Here is an 18,291-nt window from a genome sequence, read left to right as displayed (position 1 = left end):
TATTATAATGCGACTGCACACAATGTGGTCACAAACTCTAATTTCCCTATGGGAGCTTTTGCAACGGTCAGAAACCGGCCTCAGCACAAGCTCCCATAGAGAAATGGGAGCTTCCGTAAATCCCTGCACTGCATGGCATGCATCCCACTGTGTCTCAGACACAGAGCAGGGATTTACACCAGGCCCCCATCTTTAGGCCGCAGAAGCATGGGGCCCATGCTAGGGGCAGCCAAAGTTGATTTCCGACAGGCTTTTCATGTGGGAGAGCCCGATATGAAAAGCCCATCAGAAACCGACATTATAATCCCCATTGCGTAAATGCCATCTGTAGGGGATTATGTGCGGCCCCCTACTGGTAGACGGGCTCCTTGAGCCTGTCGGAAGCCAGTCAGTCTGACTGGCCAGTTTAAACTCCAACCATCTACAATGCAATTAGGTGGTCGGACTTTAAACCATGCATGTTGGTCGGAAAGCCTCCGACCTCTGGAGGCTTTCTGACCGACATCCTAATAAGCCCCCTACTGTTATTTAGGGTCTAATTCTGAAAAAAAAAGTTTCATTGTGGAGTTCTGCTTCTTTCGAAGGACATACTCCTCCTCTCCCTCCTCCTCTTGAAAAGCAGTCTGTCACAACAGGGGTGACTAGTGCTCACACCTGGATGCCAGCCACTGTGATATGTGCATCAAAAGGATGACCCAGGGCTCCCTGTCCTAATCTTAATGATTCTCTTAGCAGCCACATCTCCTTCCTGAGAAGTGCCCAGGCCTCTTCTTCATGACCACTCAGTGAATCAAGGAGCACTCTTTGAAGTGCACTGGGGTGGCCTAGTCATCTCCCCTTACCCAGGATACAGGAATGCAGCAATCCAGAAATCTGTCCACTCCATGTTTCATCGTGCAGGACTGGGTCTTCCAAAATGGAATCCAGAGCCCTCCATGTATTGTACCATCACAGGCATACATACCCCCAGTGCATGCATATAACATACACGCACTGCACAGTAAAGTATCCTCTGTGTACTGTACAACTCATAGGCACATATACATCCAACATATGCATTTAACATGCATGTGCTGCCCAGCACTGTATGAATTATGTACTGTACCACTCACAGGTACACATACATCCAGCATGAGTATTTAACATGCATACACTGCACAGCACTACATTCTTTAGGTACGGTCCCACTCGTAGGCATATGCATCTCCAGCACATGCATACACCATGCACGCACTATTCTGTACTGCATTATCCCTAAATGGGACTCTCCTCAGGCGCACATACACCAGGTGCAGATACATCATTTCTGCACTGCGCTGCCCTTCAGACCATTCGGATGTAGGCCAAAGGTGGGTTATGCACAAAGCAGCCGAACCCTTAAAATGAGAGGGAGCCAATAGGCCTCACTCCTGTGACACTAGTTAAAAAGATTCTGTTCACTCTTACGGACCACTACATGGTATGCTACCACCACCGCGCTTATGCTGCTTAACTCCTGGTGAAGGTAGTAACCTTACACCACTATGAGCGTAGCACTTTGGACAATCCTTCTGGTCCAGCTTGAAAGCGATCCATGAGACTGGCCTATGTCATGGCACGCATACATGATCTCGGTTTGCCTATGAGAAAAATCCGCATTAGGGATCCAGATATCAATTCAGTTCTGCACTCAGGGCGGGGGTGCATGTCTTTACCATGAAAAGGACTTATCTGTCCCAACATTGTACGTTTTAGGCAACTGAAATTTAGCATTGTTATTCAGAGTTGTAGGATTTGTCTAGCTCTGCTGTGATTTTTGTACAACTGTTCAACCCTGTTCAATCGCAGATGATACTCAGTCATAATATTTGACGGTGAATCTGATTGTGCTGGATGGAAAATGAAGTGTGGAAATATGTTTTCTTCATTTTTTGAAGGAAAACATATGCGCCATGTAGAAGTCCATAATCAGAATGGTTTTAGCTGTGTGTAATACGCAATGCCCTTTGGTCAATTCCGAGGGAAATTGTGCTGAAAAATCCACACTTTTCCACCTTTTTTCAAAATGAATCGTCAAATTCCTCACTTCAACATACTGACCCAGACAATAGCTCACCAACAGTACAGTATAGGTGAGTGAGTTCCTAGATTCAGTGACAGTTCGAATCAATGTCTGCTTTTGGTGATGGCTGCAACACTGGAAAGGAAGTAATGGCTTGTCCTAGTACTGCATCATTCGTCTCCAGATATCTCCTTTAGAAGAATAACTAATCAACGTGGGGCGCTGAGGATGCCAGATCCATGGTGATTTACTCTTATATAAGGAGGAAGACAAACAATGCAATATATTTAGGGAACTAAAAAAAACACAAACGCAGAGCTTATGTGGTATAGAGACATATATGTGTGCATATGTGTGCATTAGTAAGTCCTGTATTCCTTAAAGACGTTTCTATGTGCAGAGACTGCCTCCAGAGTTAAAAGTCTGATATCTGGCTGCTCAAAAAAGCCTAGTTTGTGGTCACAAAATCTGAAATTTGAGGCACTAATGTTGCCCAATGCCAACTTAAAGGGACTAATAATTAGTAATTGTAAACTGGTATGCTTGGCACACAGGTCTGAATGTGTAAGAGGGCTCTGTCACCCGAGAGTGGCTCACATGTTCCTTTTACCTTACAACTTGTATCTTTGTAACATTTTCTTGCACAATCCAGCAGCTGGTGGACTTCCATATGGTCATAAAGTAAAAGGGGCATACATTTGAAACACCTTTGAGATTATTGGGTAATTGAATCCAGGATCACCTTTAAATTAGTGCAGTGGGCATTGACTATGCCAGAGCACCCTATCATAATGAATGCACTGCCCCATAGCAGCCAAAATAAACTCACGCCTGCTCTGGGGAGTCTACAGGGGTCATACTGCCTGTACGCCACCTCTTTGTGGCACACAAGAGCGCCCCTTGACAGCTCATTTGCACCCAGGTCTATAATACAGCGAGGTAACAAAGATAAGGTGGTTTCTCATTAGCCTGGGGCCACGCCCCCATGCAAATGAGGAACACCCAGAGATGTTTTAAGGCCTGGGTAAAATGGGCTCTGGCTGTGCGACAAGCCTTTTAGAGGTCCCCTAAAAACGATGGGGACTTTCTCAACTGTCTGACTGTGTATACTGTGTTCTGCTCATAGTCCTGCCAAGATAACCTCAAATGTTGTTTCAAAATCAATTTTTTTAAAAAGGGGAACTGAATTAATGCGCAAATTCATTACAGACATTTTGTAGAGAAACGTGGTACCATTTTCTTTAACCCAGTACAATAAAATGTTTTATTTTAGATGAAAACAGTAGTGGGTGAGAGCCGCAGACATTTTTTGTGACAACACAAATGATCATAATATTGGAAACAAGTCACTATGCAACATTCTGGGACACATATTGTGAATATAAGATGTGAAAATATTTAGAATACGGTTCAGTGTGTGGCACATATTTTACATTTTGTTTTAGCCTATTCACCTACTCTATATTTTAGTAGTTTAGAGTAGACCATGTTAACATTAATAAAGTGACACAGAGCCTCTCCCTCATGAGCTTCCTCAACAAGAATCACTGGTGACAGCACCCTTTCTCTGCAAGTAAATATTCCTAAAAACTGAAAGACAACGGCACTCAGCCTAGTGCATAGTCCTCATCCCACTTGCAAGCATAGTGCACAGCTACTCTGCTCTACCTGATGAGACTAGGTCACTTTTGAATGAGGAAAGCCTGCTTGGTGTCTGTTTATGCGCAAAACCTGTTGTGTGTGTTAAGGCAGCTTTCAGTGCCGTAGCCTATATGCTGTACCTCGCCTATGTGTGATCTTTTTTGTGTCCGGGACACTTTGCAATGCTGCTGCCCATATTGACCTGCTGTGCACGTGAAGGGACATTGCAAACGTCATCCATCCTTCGCTTGGGCAGTTCTGTAGCCCCTAGAAAGGAAAGGGGGGACGCTCGGCCCCCATAGCACATATGGCGGGACCCGGCTCCCCCCTCCACCCTCCCCCGTACCCTCAGTTGTGGGCGCGTCCCCCCCCTAGTTTGTGGCGTCATTATGACGTGGCTGGGGGCGCCCCACCACCGATTGGTGCAGGCCCCCTCCGTTGACCCGGAAGCAGTAAGAGTGCTTCCGGGTGAAGGGGGGGTTGGCTTGAAGGTTTAAAAGGCCTAGGGAGCGCGGGCGGCGCCCTCTTGCACCCGCGCTCCCCAGGCTCGCTCCGTGGCCCCTCTGCGAGGGGCTAAATAATTTTTTCTTTATTTTCCACATTACTAAGGAGGACTGAGCGAGATTGCGCGGGGCATTTCGCGGCGTCGAGGGAACAGCCAGGGCTATTTAGAGGCGTAGCGAACACCAGGATAGAAAAAGAAAGTAAGGTGGGGCAGCGGTATTGCAGGCACATCGTCGACTCAGGACGCTCCACCGGCTGCTGCCGAGCTCGATCAGGAGCCCCTGACAAAGAGGCGTGCGGGGAGCCTGGGAGCCTGCGCGCAATAGCGCAGCTGTTAAGACAGCCCCCTTAGCTCAGTAAGCAGCGCATCAGTCTCATAATCTGAAGGTCGCCGATTTCGATCTTCCGAGAAGGCATTTATTTCCTCCTTTGTGCAAAAAGGGGGGGCGGGAAACGATCGAGGCTCCAGGGTGCATGTCCCTTGTCGGGTGGTTGCGAGTCCCGTGGTCAAGGCTTTGTTGAGCATATTAACAAGGCAAACACCAGGCGAAGCAGGGTCGGCCCTGGTTAGTGCTTGGATGGGAGACCAGTCTTGAACGCTCCCTGCTAGCTCCAGATGTACAGCTACAGGAGGGAATTTTATCACACAAAACTGCTTTTTGACTGCTGATTGAAGTGGGGTTTTGCTTGTGGGTCACTGTGGAACAAAACAAGGTGGCCTGTGGCTAGTACTTGGATGGGAGAACATATCTGAATGCCTCCTAGGTGGCCTGTTTTGAATTTTAAATCATCAAGGTTTATAGCAAAGGGTTTTATCGCTTCAAAAACTGCTTTTGTTAACGCGGGAGCCTATTGAATGAACAAGGAGAGGGGTGATTAAGATCACAGTGATTTGAATGTTCATATGAATTATAACTGCAAGGTCACTGTCTCTTCGAGCCAGGATTGTTTCTAACTTCTCTCTCATCGTAGGCATACATTCAGAGGGAGCTGTGGACAGAGCTGCCGGAGAGTGTACGGTGGACGTTGCGACCCGAGGACACGTGCAGGCCTGAATTTCACTGCTTCTGTTGGGCCGCATGGCTAGAGTGCGCTCGCCCAAGCACCCAGGCTAGCTGGTGTGTTGTGGTCACAGTTGCGTGGTGCTTACAGCCAGCCTGTGAGCCTCCAACTTTGGTACAGGTACAAGGCACATCGTGCCCACAAGTGTGTCATTTTGTGCAGTGTAGCCTTGCAAAACACTGAGGAAAGAATGTCTAGGCGGGGCGCAAAAAGTTCACGCATGGAACTCATGTTTCAGACCATGATGCGCAGAATGTCAGCGATGGACAAGAGATTAGGGAAAGTGGACAAGTTGGGGTGGACTGTGGCTGAGATGAGTCAGAGGTTGGAGGCGCAATCAGGGCCATCGGGGAGACCCAAGCGGGTGATAGTGCCCCCACAACCCAGGGAGGAATTAGAGGTGTTGCCTAAGCGGGGCAGAGCCAAAACGAACTATGTTCGGGCCACCAAGTCACGGGTAAGAGGGGGGTCACCCGGGATGGTCCCCGACTGAGTGCCCGCAGTACCTCAAGTGCTCGCACCAACTCTGCCAACTCCGATAAGTATACCCACGTCACCGGCTCCAGCCAGGCCGCCGGTGCTCCCAAACTTAGTGACACCTGTGATACCAGCAGTAACTCCATTAGCACCAGGGGTACACCCTGCGCCATCCACGGGGCACAACATAGCATCACCCTCCCCGGTCAGTGAGCCCCCTGGAGTTGGTCAGGTTCCCCCTGAACTGGCGGCACAGATAGCGGCAGTACTCCCCTGGTTGGGACTTGGAGGGATGTTACCTAGCCTAGCACAACATATGTCACAAGCGACGAAGGAGCGGATTTGGGCGGGCAAATATGTGAACATATACATATTTTCATTACTAATTGATAACAGAGAAATGGAGTATGTTAAGTCACAAAAAGATTGGACGTATCCTAGCGAATGGAGGTCTCAATTGACTAATTTCAGGGTAGAAGAGACCCTGATTAACTGGATTAGAGTTTTTTCTGTATTTATGGCAATTAACGCAGAACGTTCACCCAACCTGCAGGCTGAGATGGCCTGTTATCAGAGTAGGATTACAATGTTCAGCGACAAACATGGGGGTGATGGATGGAAAGAGTATGACATAGCTTTCAGGAAAGCTAGAGAATTTGATCAATCATTAGCCTGGGATAAGGTAGATTCCGTATCATGGTATGGTCAGTTCTCAGGCGGTCAGGCAGCAGGTGCGGGCACAAGCGGGAGGAAAAGCTATCCCATCAAATCCCAGCAGCCCTTTCGGTCAGCGCAGGGGGGTGAGGCCACCAGTAAGACCAGAGGCAGTGGGGATCGTAAGGGCATGTGTAGACGAACATGCACTAGAGCAGCGGGCCCTTGCAAATTCAGACATGCATGTTCCATATGCGGCCACGCATCCCATCCTGAAACAACATGCCGTTCGAGAGGTAATACCTCGGGAAACAGGGGGAGAAGGAAACAGGAATAGGTGGGAAGGATTGGGGGTCGCTCACTAACCCATTGACGTACTGGCTATGATCCCTTGGCTGAACAGGTACCCAGATCATACTTCCGCAAGGATGCTTCAGGAAGGTTTCTCACTTGGTTTTCGCATTCCAGCAGGTGGGTATACAGGGACGGCAGAATGTAGGAATCAGCTGTCAGTCAAACACAATCCAACTGTAGTGGCGTCAAAGATTGAGAAAGAATTGTGCCTGAGTAGGATAGCGGGTCCCTTCACCGAAATCCCTATACCTAATTTTGTCTGCTCACCCCTCGGGGTGGTCCCAAAGAAAGAAAAGGGCGAATTCAGGCTCATACATAACCTTTCGGCACCTAGGGGCACATCTTTGAATGACGCAATTGACGAAGGCATTTGCAGCATCAAGTATGCGTCTTTTGACCAGGCAGTGGAGATGTTGAGATTTCTGGGTCCCGGGGCATTGATGGCAAAATCAGACATTGAATCAGCTTTCCGCCTGCTCCCTGTACATCCCTCGGATCAGCACCTGCTGGGTTTCTCATTTGAGGGCAAATACTACATGGATATGTGTATGCCCATGGGCTGCTCTGTGTCATGTGCCTACTTTGAAACTTTCAGTGCTTTCCTAGAATGGGTTATGAGGCAAGCAACAGGGCACCAACATGTGATGCACTACCTAGATGACTTTCTTTTGCTGGGGGCAGCGGGCTCACAGGAGTGTGCGTGGGCATTGCAGGAATTTTGCGTGCTCATGCGGGCTTTTGGGGTCCCACTCGCACCAGGAAAAACGGTGGGTCCATCAACATGTTTGGAATTCCTAGGCATTGAATTGGACTCAGTAGAAGGTTGTTTCAGGTTACCCAAAGAAAAGATCATGAAGTTCAGAGCAGCCCTACAGCAATGTTTGTTAACAAAGAAAGTCATGCTGCAGCAGCTGCAACAGACTGTGGGGCAGCTGAATTTTGCACTAAGAGTAATACCGATGGCACGCCCCTTTTCCCGCTCAATCGCGCAGGCCATGAAGGGCTTGCGGGACAAACACCATCGCACTAGGCTGTCAGTTGAGGTTCGCCAGGACATGCGGATATGGATGGCATTCCTGGAGGATTTCAACGTCAGAGTAGTGTGGTGTGGCCCCCCCACTACATCGGCTGAGTTAGGTCTTTGGACTGACGCGGCTGGCAGTGTGGGTTTTGGTGCCATACTTGGCAACAAGTGGGTGGCACAACGATGGCCCGAGTGGTGGGAGGAAGGCGGTTTGACAACAATCATTGGTTTCTTGGAGCTGTTCCCAATATGGGTTGCACTATCGGTCTGGCCTGAACAATTGTCTAACCAAGCTGTGATCTTCCGGTCAGACAACATGACTGTATTGGAATGTATCAACCAACAGGCGGCGCGGTGTAAGTTTAGACTTTGCCTCATGAAAGAGATTGTGCTAAAATGCTTGAAGTTGAATATACAGTTTAGGGCTAAACATATCCCAGGGGTCTTGAACAACGCAGCTGACACACTTTCTTGCTTTGAGATGCAGGTATTTAGAGAACACCTTCCATCTGCAGAGGCCACACCAGCACACTTCCCAACAACACTATGGCAAATTGGTGCCCCCAACTACAGAACCTCATGGCAGCCAGCTTATCACCCAGGACCAGGACGGCATACGAAGGGGCGTTTATGGCTTACTGTTGTTTTTTGGGACAAGACTGGGAGGCTAAATGGAAGCTGGAGGGGAGTTTTACTTCATATATTGACACACTGCACAGAGAGGGGCGCTCAGCGGCCACAGCTAGTAGACACAAAGCGGCCGTCTCTTTCTTTGCACAGCTAAAAGGTATCAAGGATCCCACAACCAGTTTTATGGTGCAGAAGGCATTGAGGGGATGGCGGCGCCTACAAGCAAGCAGCGCCGATTACAGACAACCAATAGGTTTGGAACGGTTGGCAGGGGTATTGGATGCCTTATCCGACACGCGTAGCTCCCCAGGAGAGGTACTCCTATTTAAAGCCGCATTTTCCCTGGCTTTTTATAGGGCATTGCGAGTAAGTGAACTGGTGGCTAACAACAAATTGGACAAGTTAGGTGGTCTCCAGCTGGCTGACACTAAGATAAAGGGTGAGTCAATGTGGGTAAACATACGGAAATCAAAAACTGACCAGGAGGCCCGGGGGGATAGCTTGGTATTATTCCGGGCGCCGACCGATCCGTGTTGCCCTGTGGCACATGTAGAGGCATTTATCAGGCAGAGGGTGGGCGTGGCAATGGGAACATTGTTCATACACGCAGATGGTACCCCATTGACCAAGTTTCAGTTCAAACGAGTGTTGGCAATGGCGATCAGCAAGGCGGGTCTCAACCCCAAGGATTTTGGGACACATTCATTCCGTATCGGGCTGCCACTGAAGCAACAGCAAGAGGGTTGCATGCCAACAGTGTAAAGAGGATCGGGAGATGGTCTTCCGATGCCTATAAGCGTTATGTGCGGCTGCACATGTTGTGAGGTGCAGTTCAATCACCCTGACACCTGCCTTGTTATCTGTTTATCTTTCAGTTTGTCGAGCCTGTGACGCAGGGCGGAAACCGGTACCGGGTCATCAACAACATCCATCATCAACACGGCGAACGCATGAAGACAGAACAGGGACTCATGTAGTATGGGTTGTTGGTCATTCCTATGTTAAACGTGCTAAACCAGTTTTCCTTTCAGGCGAATGTAGACAGAGGGTTTCCTTTCATGGTAAAGGGGGGCTACGCCTTAATCAGCTTATGGGTTTCTTTTCTGAATTACTCAACAAGCACGCCCCACCGCCCTCAGTTGTTATCTTACACCTGGGGGGAAACGATTTAGTAACGCTGGGCAGAAGGGTCCTGTTGGAAGAGATAATCTCTGCAGCGGGATGGCTAGCGAAGTTGCTCCCGGGTTGCACCGTAGTATGGTCTCAGTTGATTCCTAGACTGCAGTGGAGGGGGGGAGGCTCAGTTAGGGCGTTGAATCACTCGGTAAAGAGGATCAACAACAAACTAGAGAAACTCTTCTGAACATCTCAATTGCAGAGTATTCCACATGGGTGCATCTGGGGGGATCATTTCTACTTACGGGGTGGGGTCCACTTGACGGATGCAGGCAATGACTTACTAACAAAGAACATATTGGCATGGTTAGAGGGTTTTGCGAGGTAGGTATGACCTTTCAGTGTAGGAATTTGGGGGGGCAGATAGTCGGTCAACTATGCTGGCCTGTGGCGGTAAGGTCATGATCGGTGAGCAGCAATTTAAGGTCCTTAGGGGGCGGCACCATTCTCGAATGGGGTCCTCCATGCAGGCTGTAATGCAGCCTGCATGGAGAACGGGGAAAGTGTGCATGACTGGTTTGGGCGGCCCGAGAGGGCGGGCCAAACAGTCATTGCACACTTAGTAGTGGGCAAATCACTACTCCCCATCCCTGCTCTGAGAGCAGAGCAGCCCCGCACACCCGCCCACCAGTAAAGCAGTAGGGCGCAAATCATAAAATGATAATAACTCTACGTTATTATCATTTTATGTTTCTACCTGGGCTTAAAAGCAGTGGGGCGACGCTCCACCGCCATAGCGTAGGAGCCGGAACTGTTTATTTTATTACATTGATTTAATTGTTGTAGTATAAAGATGTGGCTGAATAGGCAATCATTTAAACAGATTTCTGATGCATTTTATATTCTTTTATATGCCACTTTATACAAGTCTTCGGAGAGTAAACTAGTTGCTTTGTTTTTCTTCAGTGCTCTGAAGACAGACAGTATGTATGGTGCTTGCCAACAGGAGCCAGAGGAAGCCTACCGTATTTCCACAGATGAAAGACCTTGTTCAGACCACCCATGTCCACTGTCCAAAAGCCAATCATTTCAGAATGAACTGTTCGAAGGTGAACCCCGGCTATGCATGTCTTTATGTAAACATCCAGTTTTCCTGGCTTCACATCATGAGTACGCAATTCGTATATTTCGCTATTTTCTTGCTGCTGTCCTGATGAAACGGATGCACATATCTGAAAAACATACACACTTAGGTTTAAATCTTTATATTGGTTTGATAAACAAGACAACACAAAATGCATGTGGCACAGATGTCCAATGTGTGGACCATACACAATGAAACGCTACATAGTGCATTTAAAACAGTTCCAACAAGGGGGAAAGCAACCCACCTCCTCCCTTCCTCTAGACCGGCCCCTCCACCCACTATCCCCCCTAAATCCCATCCCCCCTCAACCCCTGTTATGACCAAGGAAGTATATAAAGCCTGCAGTAGGCAGGTTAGTGACCCTATGGCTGGGTGGAATCTTGTGATAGCGCAGGAAGTCGCAGGAGGCACATGTACCTAGGATAAGTGAGTTAGCGAAATTCGGAGCATAAGAGGGCAATGAAAGGGGGCCACAGATCCAAAAAGGAAGCTCTGTCACCTTGGAGAGAAAAGGAAATGCGCTCCATACCCAGCACATACCATAACCTGTGCAACCATCCCTGCATCAAGGGTGTCCTATCCGAACCCCATGCTGACAGTATATTCTGTAGGGCCGCCCACAAAGCTATACCCATCTGCTTCCCTTTACATTATTTGAGGGGGAATGTAAGTTTGTCGGAAATGCATAAAATAATATTTTCCATGAAACGTAAATAGTGGTGTCAAAGTGGAGGTCTATTTCATCTAGGACCTGGGTCCAGTACGACTGAAGCTTGGGGCATTCCCACAGAATGTGCAACAAGTTGCAGGCCGCTCCACATCCCCTTCAGCAGCCTGGCGAGTGATTGGGTTCCCTCCTATGCAGTCTGTGAGAAATGAGGTACCAATATGTCGCTATTTTGGTAGCAGACTCCTTGCTAGAGATATTGTGTGCTGAGTGCCTAGCCCTATAGTGGATGTTGCTCCATTCTTTCAGGGTCAGTCTCCACCCCAGCTCTACCTCCCCTTTTCTGCCATGGGGACTTAATCTCCTGTTCAGGGGAGCAAAAGATGTGGTAGAGTTCTGCGATGAGTCTCTTTGTGGATTCCTTAGATAGTAACCATCGTTTGTAGGGGGTAAGCCTTCTTTCGGCACCTTGGCAAACCTGGGGCTGCATCACCCAATGCTGTATTTGTTGGTAGTGATACCCCTCAGTTTCGGGCATGGCAAAACCCGCTCTAAAATCATGAGACATGGGTCCCTTCTTGTTAAAAACGTGTCCTATAGACCTGCGGCTTTGCTGTTCCCAGTGGCGATAAGCCATCTGATTGGGGCCCGGAGTAATATCAGGGTTGCTGGTGATATGAGTGAGAGGCGATGGGAATGTGGTGAGGCCATTGCTAGTGGCTGTAGCATCCCAAGCGAGAGTGGCCCTCACTATCGGAGAGCCATAGAGACCTGAAGGCCTGGAAGCCTTTTGTAGAAAGGTGATCTTCCACAGAGGCTGCCCAGCCAGCGCTCACTCCATGAAAACCCGACCCAACCATGAGAGGCCGAACGGGGGCCAGCATTGTGAGTCAAGCCGTGTCTGTGCTAGTATGCGTGTGTAGTTTACGGAGACTGTCTCCGCCGTTGAGACCGCCAGTGTTACACCTAGGTAGGGGATAGTTTTTTGATCCCACCTAATGGGGCATGCCAGGGCTAGAGTATCAATAGTTGACGGCAGAAGAGAGCAACCTAGGGCCTGTGATTTGGAGATATTTTCGCGAAAGCCGGATGCGGAGGAATACTTCTCCAGTTCCGCAAGGAAGGCTGGAACAGATGACTCAGAGGACTCGAGCTTAGCGATGATGTCATCAGCATAAAGGCGAATGGTATGCCTTTCCCCTACGAAAAGAACCCCACTGATCCGCTGATTTTCCCAAACCTCCTGGGCCAGCGGCTCCATATAGAGGGCAAACAGTAGGGGGGAGAGTGGGCAGCCCTGTCGAATGCCGCTGGCTATCGGAAAGGGTTCAGACGTGTGGCTATTCACTCGAACAGTGGCCGAAGGGTGGCTATACCCGCTAAGCACCTACCTACGGAATCGACTGCCAACCACAAACTGCTTCAGGGTGGTCTCTAGGAAGGGGCAATGTACCCTGTTGAACGCTTTTTCAGTTTCAACAGATAATATCACTCACTCCACTGGTTGGCGGGGCGCCTTGTCTAAGAGATGGAGCAGCCTCCTGGTGTTATCGCTGCATTGCCTCGTTGTCACAAATCCAGCCTGGTCAGGTTCAATTAGTCCATGCATCAGCGGGCCGAGCCTGGTCGCCAATATTCTGGTAAAGATCTTAAGGTATATGTTCAATAGGGACATAGGCCTATACGAGGCACAGAGCTTACCATCCTTTCCAGGCTTGGGTAAGACTGCCACTGATGTCATCAGCATCGCAGGGAGCATCTCGCAGGTATTGCCTATCGCATTGAATAGTCAAATTAGTATTGAAGCTAAGACTGAGCACAAAACATTCAATTTTAAAGGACTTAACAGGAGGCAAAAACAGGAGACGAAAACAGAATAACTGAGTTAACAGCACAATCAAGCATCAATTGCACCCTGCATATCGGGCCCTAATCACACACACTTCCTACTTACTGCTTCCCGTATCGTAAACACATTTGTGATTCCCTACTTGATGAAAGCTTCACATGAACAGATGTCAGGTTTCTGTTTCTTCCTGCGAAGCTTTTACAGAATGGAGCATCAGTGCTACTGAAAAGTTAAGTGTGCCATGGTTTCATTGGTAGAATGAGATACTACGTGTGGAGAACAAAGAGGTGGTGTGCCAAAGGGCACATGTAGCCAAACTCTAAAATTGGAAAATTAAAATAAATAACTTTTGCCAAAGTCCAGAAGTTAAACGTATTACTTAAAGCGTCTCTTCAGTGATTGGATACTTCCAACCATGCATGCACTTATCCACAAATCACTCATCACCCTTGCACTTTGTTACAAATCCTTCCACCCACGCGTATATTAATGCACCTTTTCAATCGTTCATGCGTTTACACACTCGTCCATCCACAAGACCACAGACACACATAAACCCAACAATGAAACAGTGTCAGGTCCGTTCTGGTTGCTCCTCAGGATTGGATCGATGCTATAAGGGGGCCCACCTCTAGATCAACCCAAGTCTGACTGAAAGTGTGCCCAGACTGTTAAGGTGATCAAGCGGGGGAAAAGTTGGGTCCGGAGGAGAACAGCTGGGCTCTTGGCACCGAAAACCTGTAACCACAAAAGCAATGGATAAGGACTACAGAACCCTAAACGGGGACATTTGCTATGTAACAACACTCCTGTTACCTCACCTGGATAACCCACAGGTTTGCCTGTATGCAGGAAGGATCTAAGGGCGGCTTCTATATCCCTTGGTATAGTACTGGAAAATATAATATAGAGAACGTTAGCAACTCCCTGGTTCCCTCCCTTCCTTGATTCTGAAAGATGTAGCCAGCCAAGAACACCTACCCTTATGTAGGAAATAGACAACCTGTAATTGCCCCAGAGCATCAATCGAAGAAAACAAATAGTGATCACATTCCTGTTCACAGCGGTAAGCAAGAAAAAGGTTTTCTCCTCCGAGGAAATAATTAGAAGAACGACCTCCGGGTGTGCAAGACGCGACAACCCCAGGATCTCTCCTCCCAATATTCCCTGCAAGTTAAGAGTTAGGAAAGGAAATTATAAGCCCAGCATAAAGTTTGTGGATAGCGTCTCTACAGATCCTGCTCTGTAAGCGCTTCTACATGGATAAAGAGTACAGAACAAATAAGGCGGCACCTATGCCCAGGTGTCCTGCGCTTATCTGGAGCAAGACGCTCCTTGTATGAACACAACAAATAGTTACAGCGTCTCTACAGATTCTGCTCTGTAGGCGCTTCCAAATGGACAAAGAGTACAGAACAAGTAAGGCGGCACCTATGCCCAGGTGTCCTGCGCTAACCGGAGCAAGACGCTCCCTGCAAGAACACAGCAACCGGACACTGTACCCGCACAAGGAAATGTATGTGCCCCACTCGATAACAAGGAAAACCTGTTGCTGGAAAGAAGGAAGAACACGGGCGCTTCCTAAGCCCCTCCTGGTAAATCCAACAACGAGAGGCACTTCACCAAGGAACACCACGTTGCAGGCGCTTCCAAAGCCTCACCAGTAATCCACACGCAGAAAACAGCGTGACCCTTCTGCGAAGACCAACCGCTTGCCTCCGCCGATATCCACGAATATCCACAGTCAAAGAACCAAGACAACAGCAGGAATACTCGGCGGCGCGTCTTCCGCCCGACTTCCTGTTAATCCCTAGGAGCGTCGCGTCATAGGAGCGCGCGGCTCAAAGGATCATGGGATATGTAGTTTTTCATTCCGATTCTCAAGATCGGGCAGACAGTGATTTACCAGAGGTCGGGGAGGGTGAAATGTGACAAACAGCATTTTCAGCTATAAACTAGACCTGCTGTGTTTTCCAATGCCTGTTACCTTTACTTTCTGGAATATGTATATTTAAAAAAAAAATAATAATACTCAAGCTTGTTTACCTTGACATGCATATGTTTGAGGGCTCCCTAATTTCCAGGCTAAGAACTGAATTTGCTTTGTCACATTGACAGTGTTTACTATAAAACTGAAGGAGATCCGCAAGAGATGATGCCTGTGCATGCAACTATAAACAAGGTGTAGGAAACTGTTGTTGGTTGAAGGGGATGTGAACCCTTCTCAAGCAACAACCATAATCCATGTCAGGGTGAACCACAAAAAGTCACTAAACTAACCTGTGATTAACCCTCTGGTATCTTGGCACAAAAGCAGTTATGCTTGATTTAGAGGCAATGGGTAAGGTATTTATGCAGAACACAAATAATAATAAAGTAGAAACAGAACTTAAGAAAAAACCCACAATAATTTAGAACAATAGGGACAATGTTAATAAATAATTTGACACAAGAACAACATAAATCTATTTAGTAGAACCAGAGTTATAATTTGTGTAAGTTTTCATTCAAAAATAGCACCTAAAACATTAAAGCTCCAACAGTGGGCATGTAGTCATGCACGACCGGGGCAAAGTAGAAAGAAATGGGCAATAACGATGTAGCTTATTGAGCCCACTCTCCGCTTACCTTTGGAGTTTTTGAAGAAAAGATCTAAGACTGTAAAGTTTAGCAGACCAAGGCAGGCGGCAGTGTCCAAGGAGCAGGTGTCATAATTGGGGAGCTACTGGATGAAGTCACTGTGAATATTCCTATGTTTGGACTTTGTCATTTTTTTGGAAGTCAAAAATCTCCAGTGGGATAAAAGCTGTAGCTGATGAGGGCTCCACAAGGCTGGATACCCCTTCAGAGAGGAGACGCTGAACAATATTTGCTGCTGCGAAAAGAATGTTGCAGGACCTACCGCAAAGTCAGGCCGCCCAGCGTTGCACCTTGGGGGGGAAATCACAACAGGTAGCTCCCGATCTCCGCTCTTTTCTCAGATCATGTTTTAGTTGATAATTATTCAAGTCCCAGGTTTTGGGTTTTGGCACTTTTGGCACCACTTACAAGAGTCTGGGACTGGGTGGGCACCACTTAGAAGGTAGGACTCTCTGTTCCAGGAGCAGGGTTCAAGTTGATTGAGCTGTTTGTTCTCCTGTAGTGTAGAACAGGAAGCCAGTCATCTATTCCTTGGAGTCACACTGGTACTCCTGGGTTCAGGCATCAAGGCAGACCTCAAGCAACAGGGCAGTCCTCTGTGGGTACATGGGACACTTCAAGCAGCAGGGCAGTCCTCTGATAGCAGAAGAGCAGTACTCTGAGGTAAGGATCAGGCCTCAAGCAGTAGGGCAGTCCTCTGAAATAAATTACAGTCCTCCTTAGTGTCCTCCACAGGTCCAGGAGTGAAGTGAAGATTTCGTCTAAGGATCCAATATTATACCTGGTGCCAGCCTTTGAAATGAAAAAAACTTTTAGACTTCCTCAAAAAATCCACTTCAGAAATATCCTTCATTCCCAGCCCAGGCTCGAAGAGGTCTAAAGCGGCAAAATACTGGTGTCAAGTTCTTTGTGAGTGTGCTGGAGGTAGGGCGAGAACCTAGGGTTACTCTTTAATAGCAATCTTTCTTCTGTTGCTTCTTCGTCTTTTTCAAGCTTAAGACACTAAGGAAAATTCTTCCATTCATCCCATGCGATCTACGGAAAATTTACTCTCCACTCTGACTATTTCCAGAATTGATTATTGGTCTTTCATACCTAATAAATCTCCTAAAACTCTCTTCCTTATTGTTATGGGTTAATGCTTTGTCTAACCCTGAGGCCTCCTTGTTGCAGGCATGCATCTCGGAGTGCCTGTATCTAACAAGAGTGAGGGAGATTGTTAGGTTGTCATATATAAAGAAGTTTTTTGAAATATTGGGTATTAATGAATTGTATATAAATCCCTCCACTATCACTGAAAATACAAAAGAGTTAGTAAAGCGTCATTTCCTAAGTTATTACACTGAGATGAGGTTGAGAAAAGTACAAAGCATGCCATCCTTGGCGAGATATGTTCCATTGGTAACAACAAATGAGATATAACCTTATTTACTCTGGGTAACAAATCATGTTTACAAGCGATATTTTCCCCTGTTTAGATTCTGTACGATCCCTTTGTTGGTAGCCATTCCCACCAAGATATTTGGTCACATGATCTATCCCCGTACATGTGTGATCAATCATCCAAACAGAACACATGTCACCTGACCCTGTTTTGTCCTTTATATGAGGCTCCAAGGAAACGGTTTTTCATACCTATATTACGGAAGTCACAGGTTAGACTCCATTTGGAATGATTACACTATTTACAACGCATTGAAAGTAAAGATGTTTGCTGGGCAGTTCTACATTTTTTGAGGACATGCATAGGACTTATAAAGAGATATGAATAGGTTTTATATAGTCATTTGTTTATGTGTTCATAACAGTTTTTAGGTTAGTACTCTCAAATGAGGTAACCTGGGTTATTTTAAAATAGTTTGTTCATGCATCCTACTTGCAAGCCGGAGGAAGAAAATGTAGTACAAATATTTGTTCCGTTTTTAAATAGGACTATAGGAGGGGAAAACTTTTGGCTATCTGTAGTAAGGTTTTTAAATAATGAAAGCACTGGTATTGTCTGTATATGAAATGTACTGAATTACATTATTTATTGATTGTTGTCTTTAAGGTGCAATGACATTTTGATTTGTGATATGTTTGATGCTTCTATGGATTTATGTTTTCCGAATAAAGATTTTGTGACTGAAACTGATTATTGCATGCCTTGTTTACCAACATACAGAAAAGATGTCTAAAAAAACATGTAAATTGTTCAGAGTGCTATGGCATGACTACTCCTGGGAATTCCCAAGTTCCAATCTGTTTCCAGGGCCTCTGGCAGCTCCACTGGCTTCCCATTGAAAAACCTATAGACTTCAAGACGCACTACATCGCCTTTGAGGTGATGCACAACGCTTCCAATGGTCTTCAGCCTGCTAAAACACTGCCACATCTCCCAGCACCTGTGCACACTCCACTGGCTCCCCATCGAGGCAAGTGTCACCTTCAAGATGCTCACCCACACACACACGGCTCACCATGACACTGGACCTGCATACATGAA

At 47.2% G+C, this 18,291-nt stretch overlaps 1 protein-coding gene across 1 annotated transcript in view; it reads right to left on the bottom strand.

The window, feature by feature from the left end:
- LOC144818809 (protein NipSnap homolog 3B-like) overlaps nt 1–18,291 on the bottom strand; it is a 556,246-nt gene that overhangs the window by 427,676 nt on the left and 110,279 nt on the right. The window contains exon 2 of the mRNA XM_078676579.1: nt 10,528–10,735. Within this exon, the coding sequence (XP_078532705.1) occupies nt 10,528–10,735 (208 nt within the window). The remainder of the gene's footprint in view (nt 1–10,527; nt 10,736–18,291) is intronic.

The sequence above is a fragment of the Lissotriton helveticus genome, chromosome 2_1, assembly GCF_964261635.1.
Source record: "Lissotriton helveticus chromosome 2_1, aLisHel1.1, whole genome shotgun sequence".
Classification (NCBI taxonomy): Eukaryota; Metazoa; Chordata; class Amphibia; order Caudata; family Salamandridae; genus Lissotriton; species Lissotriton helveticus.
This window is presented reverse-complemented; position numbering and strand designations above follow the sequence as displayed.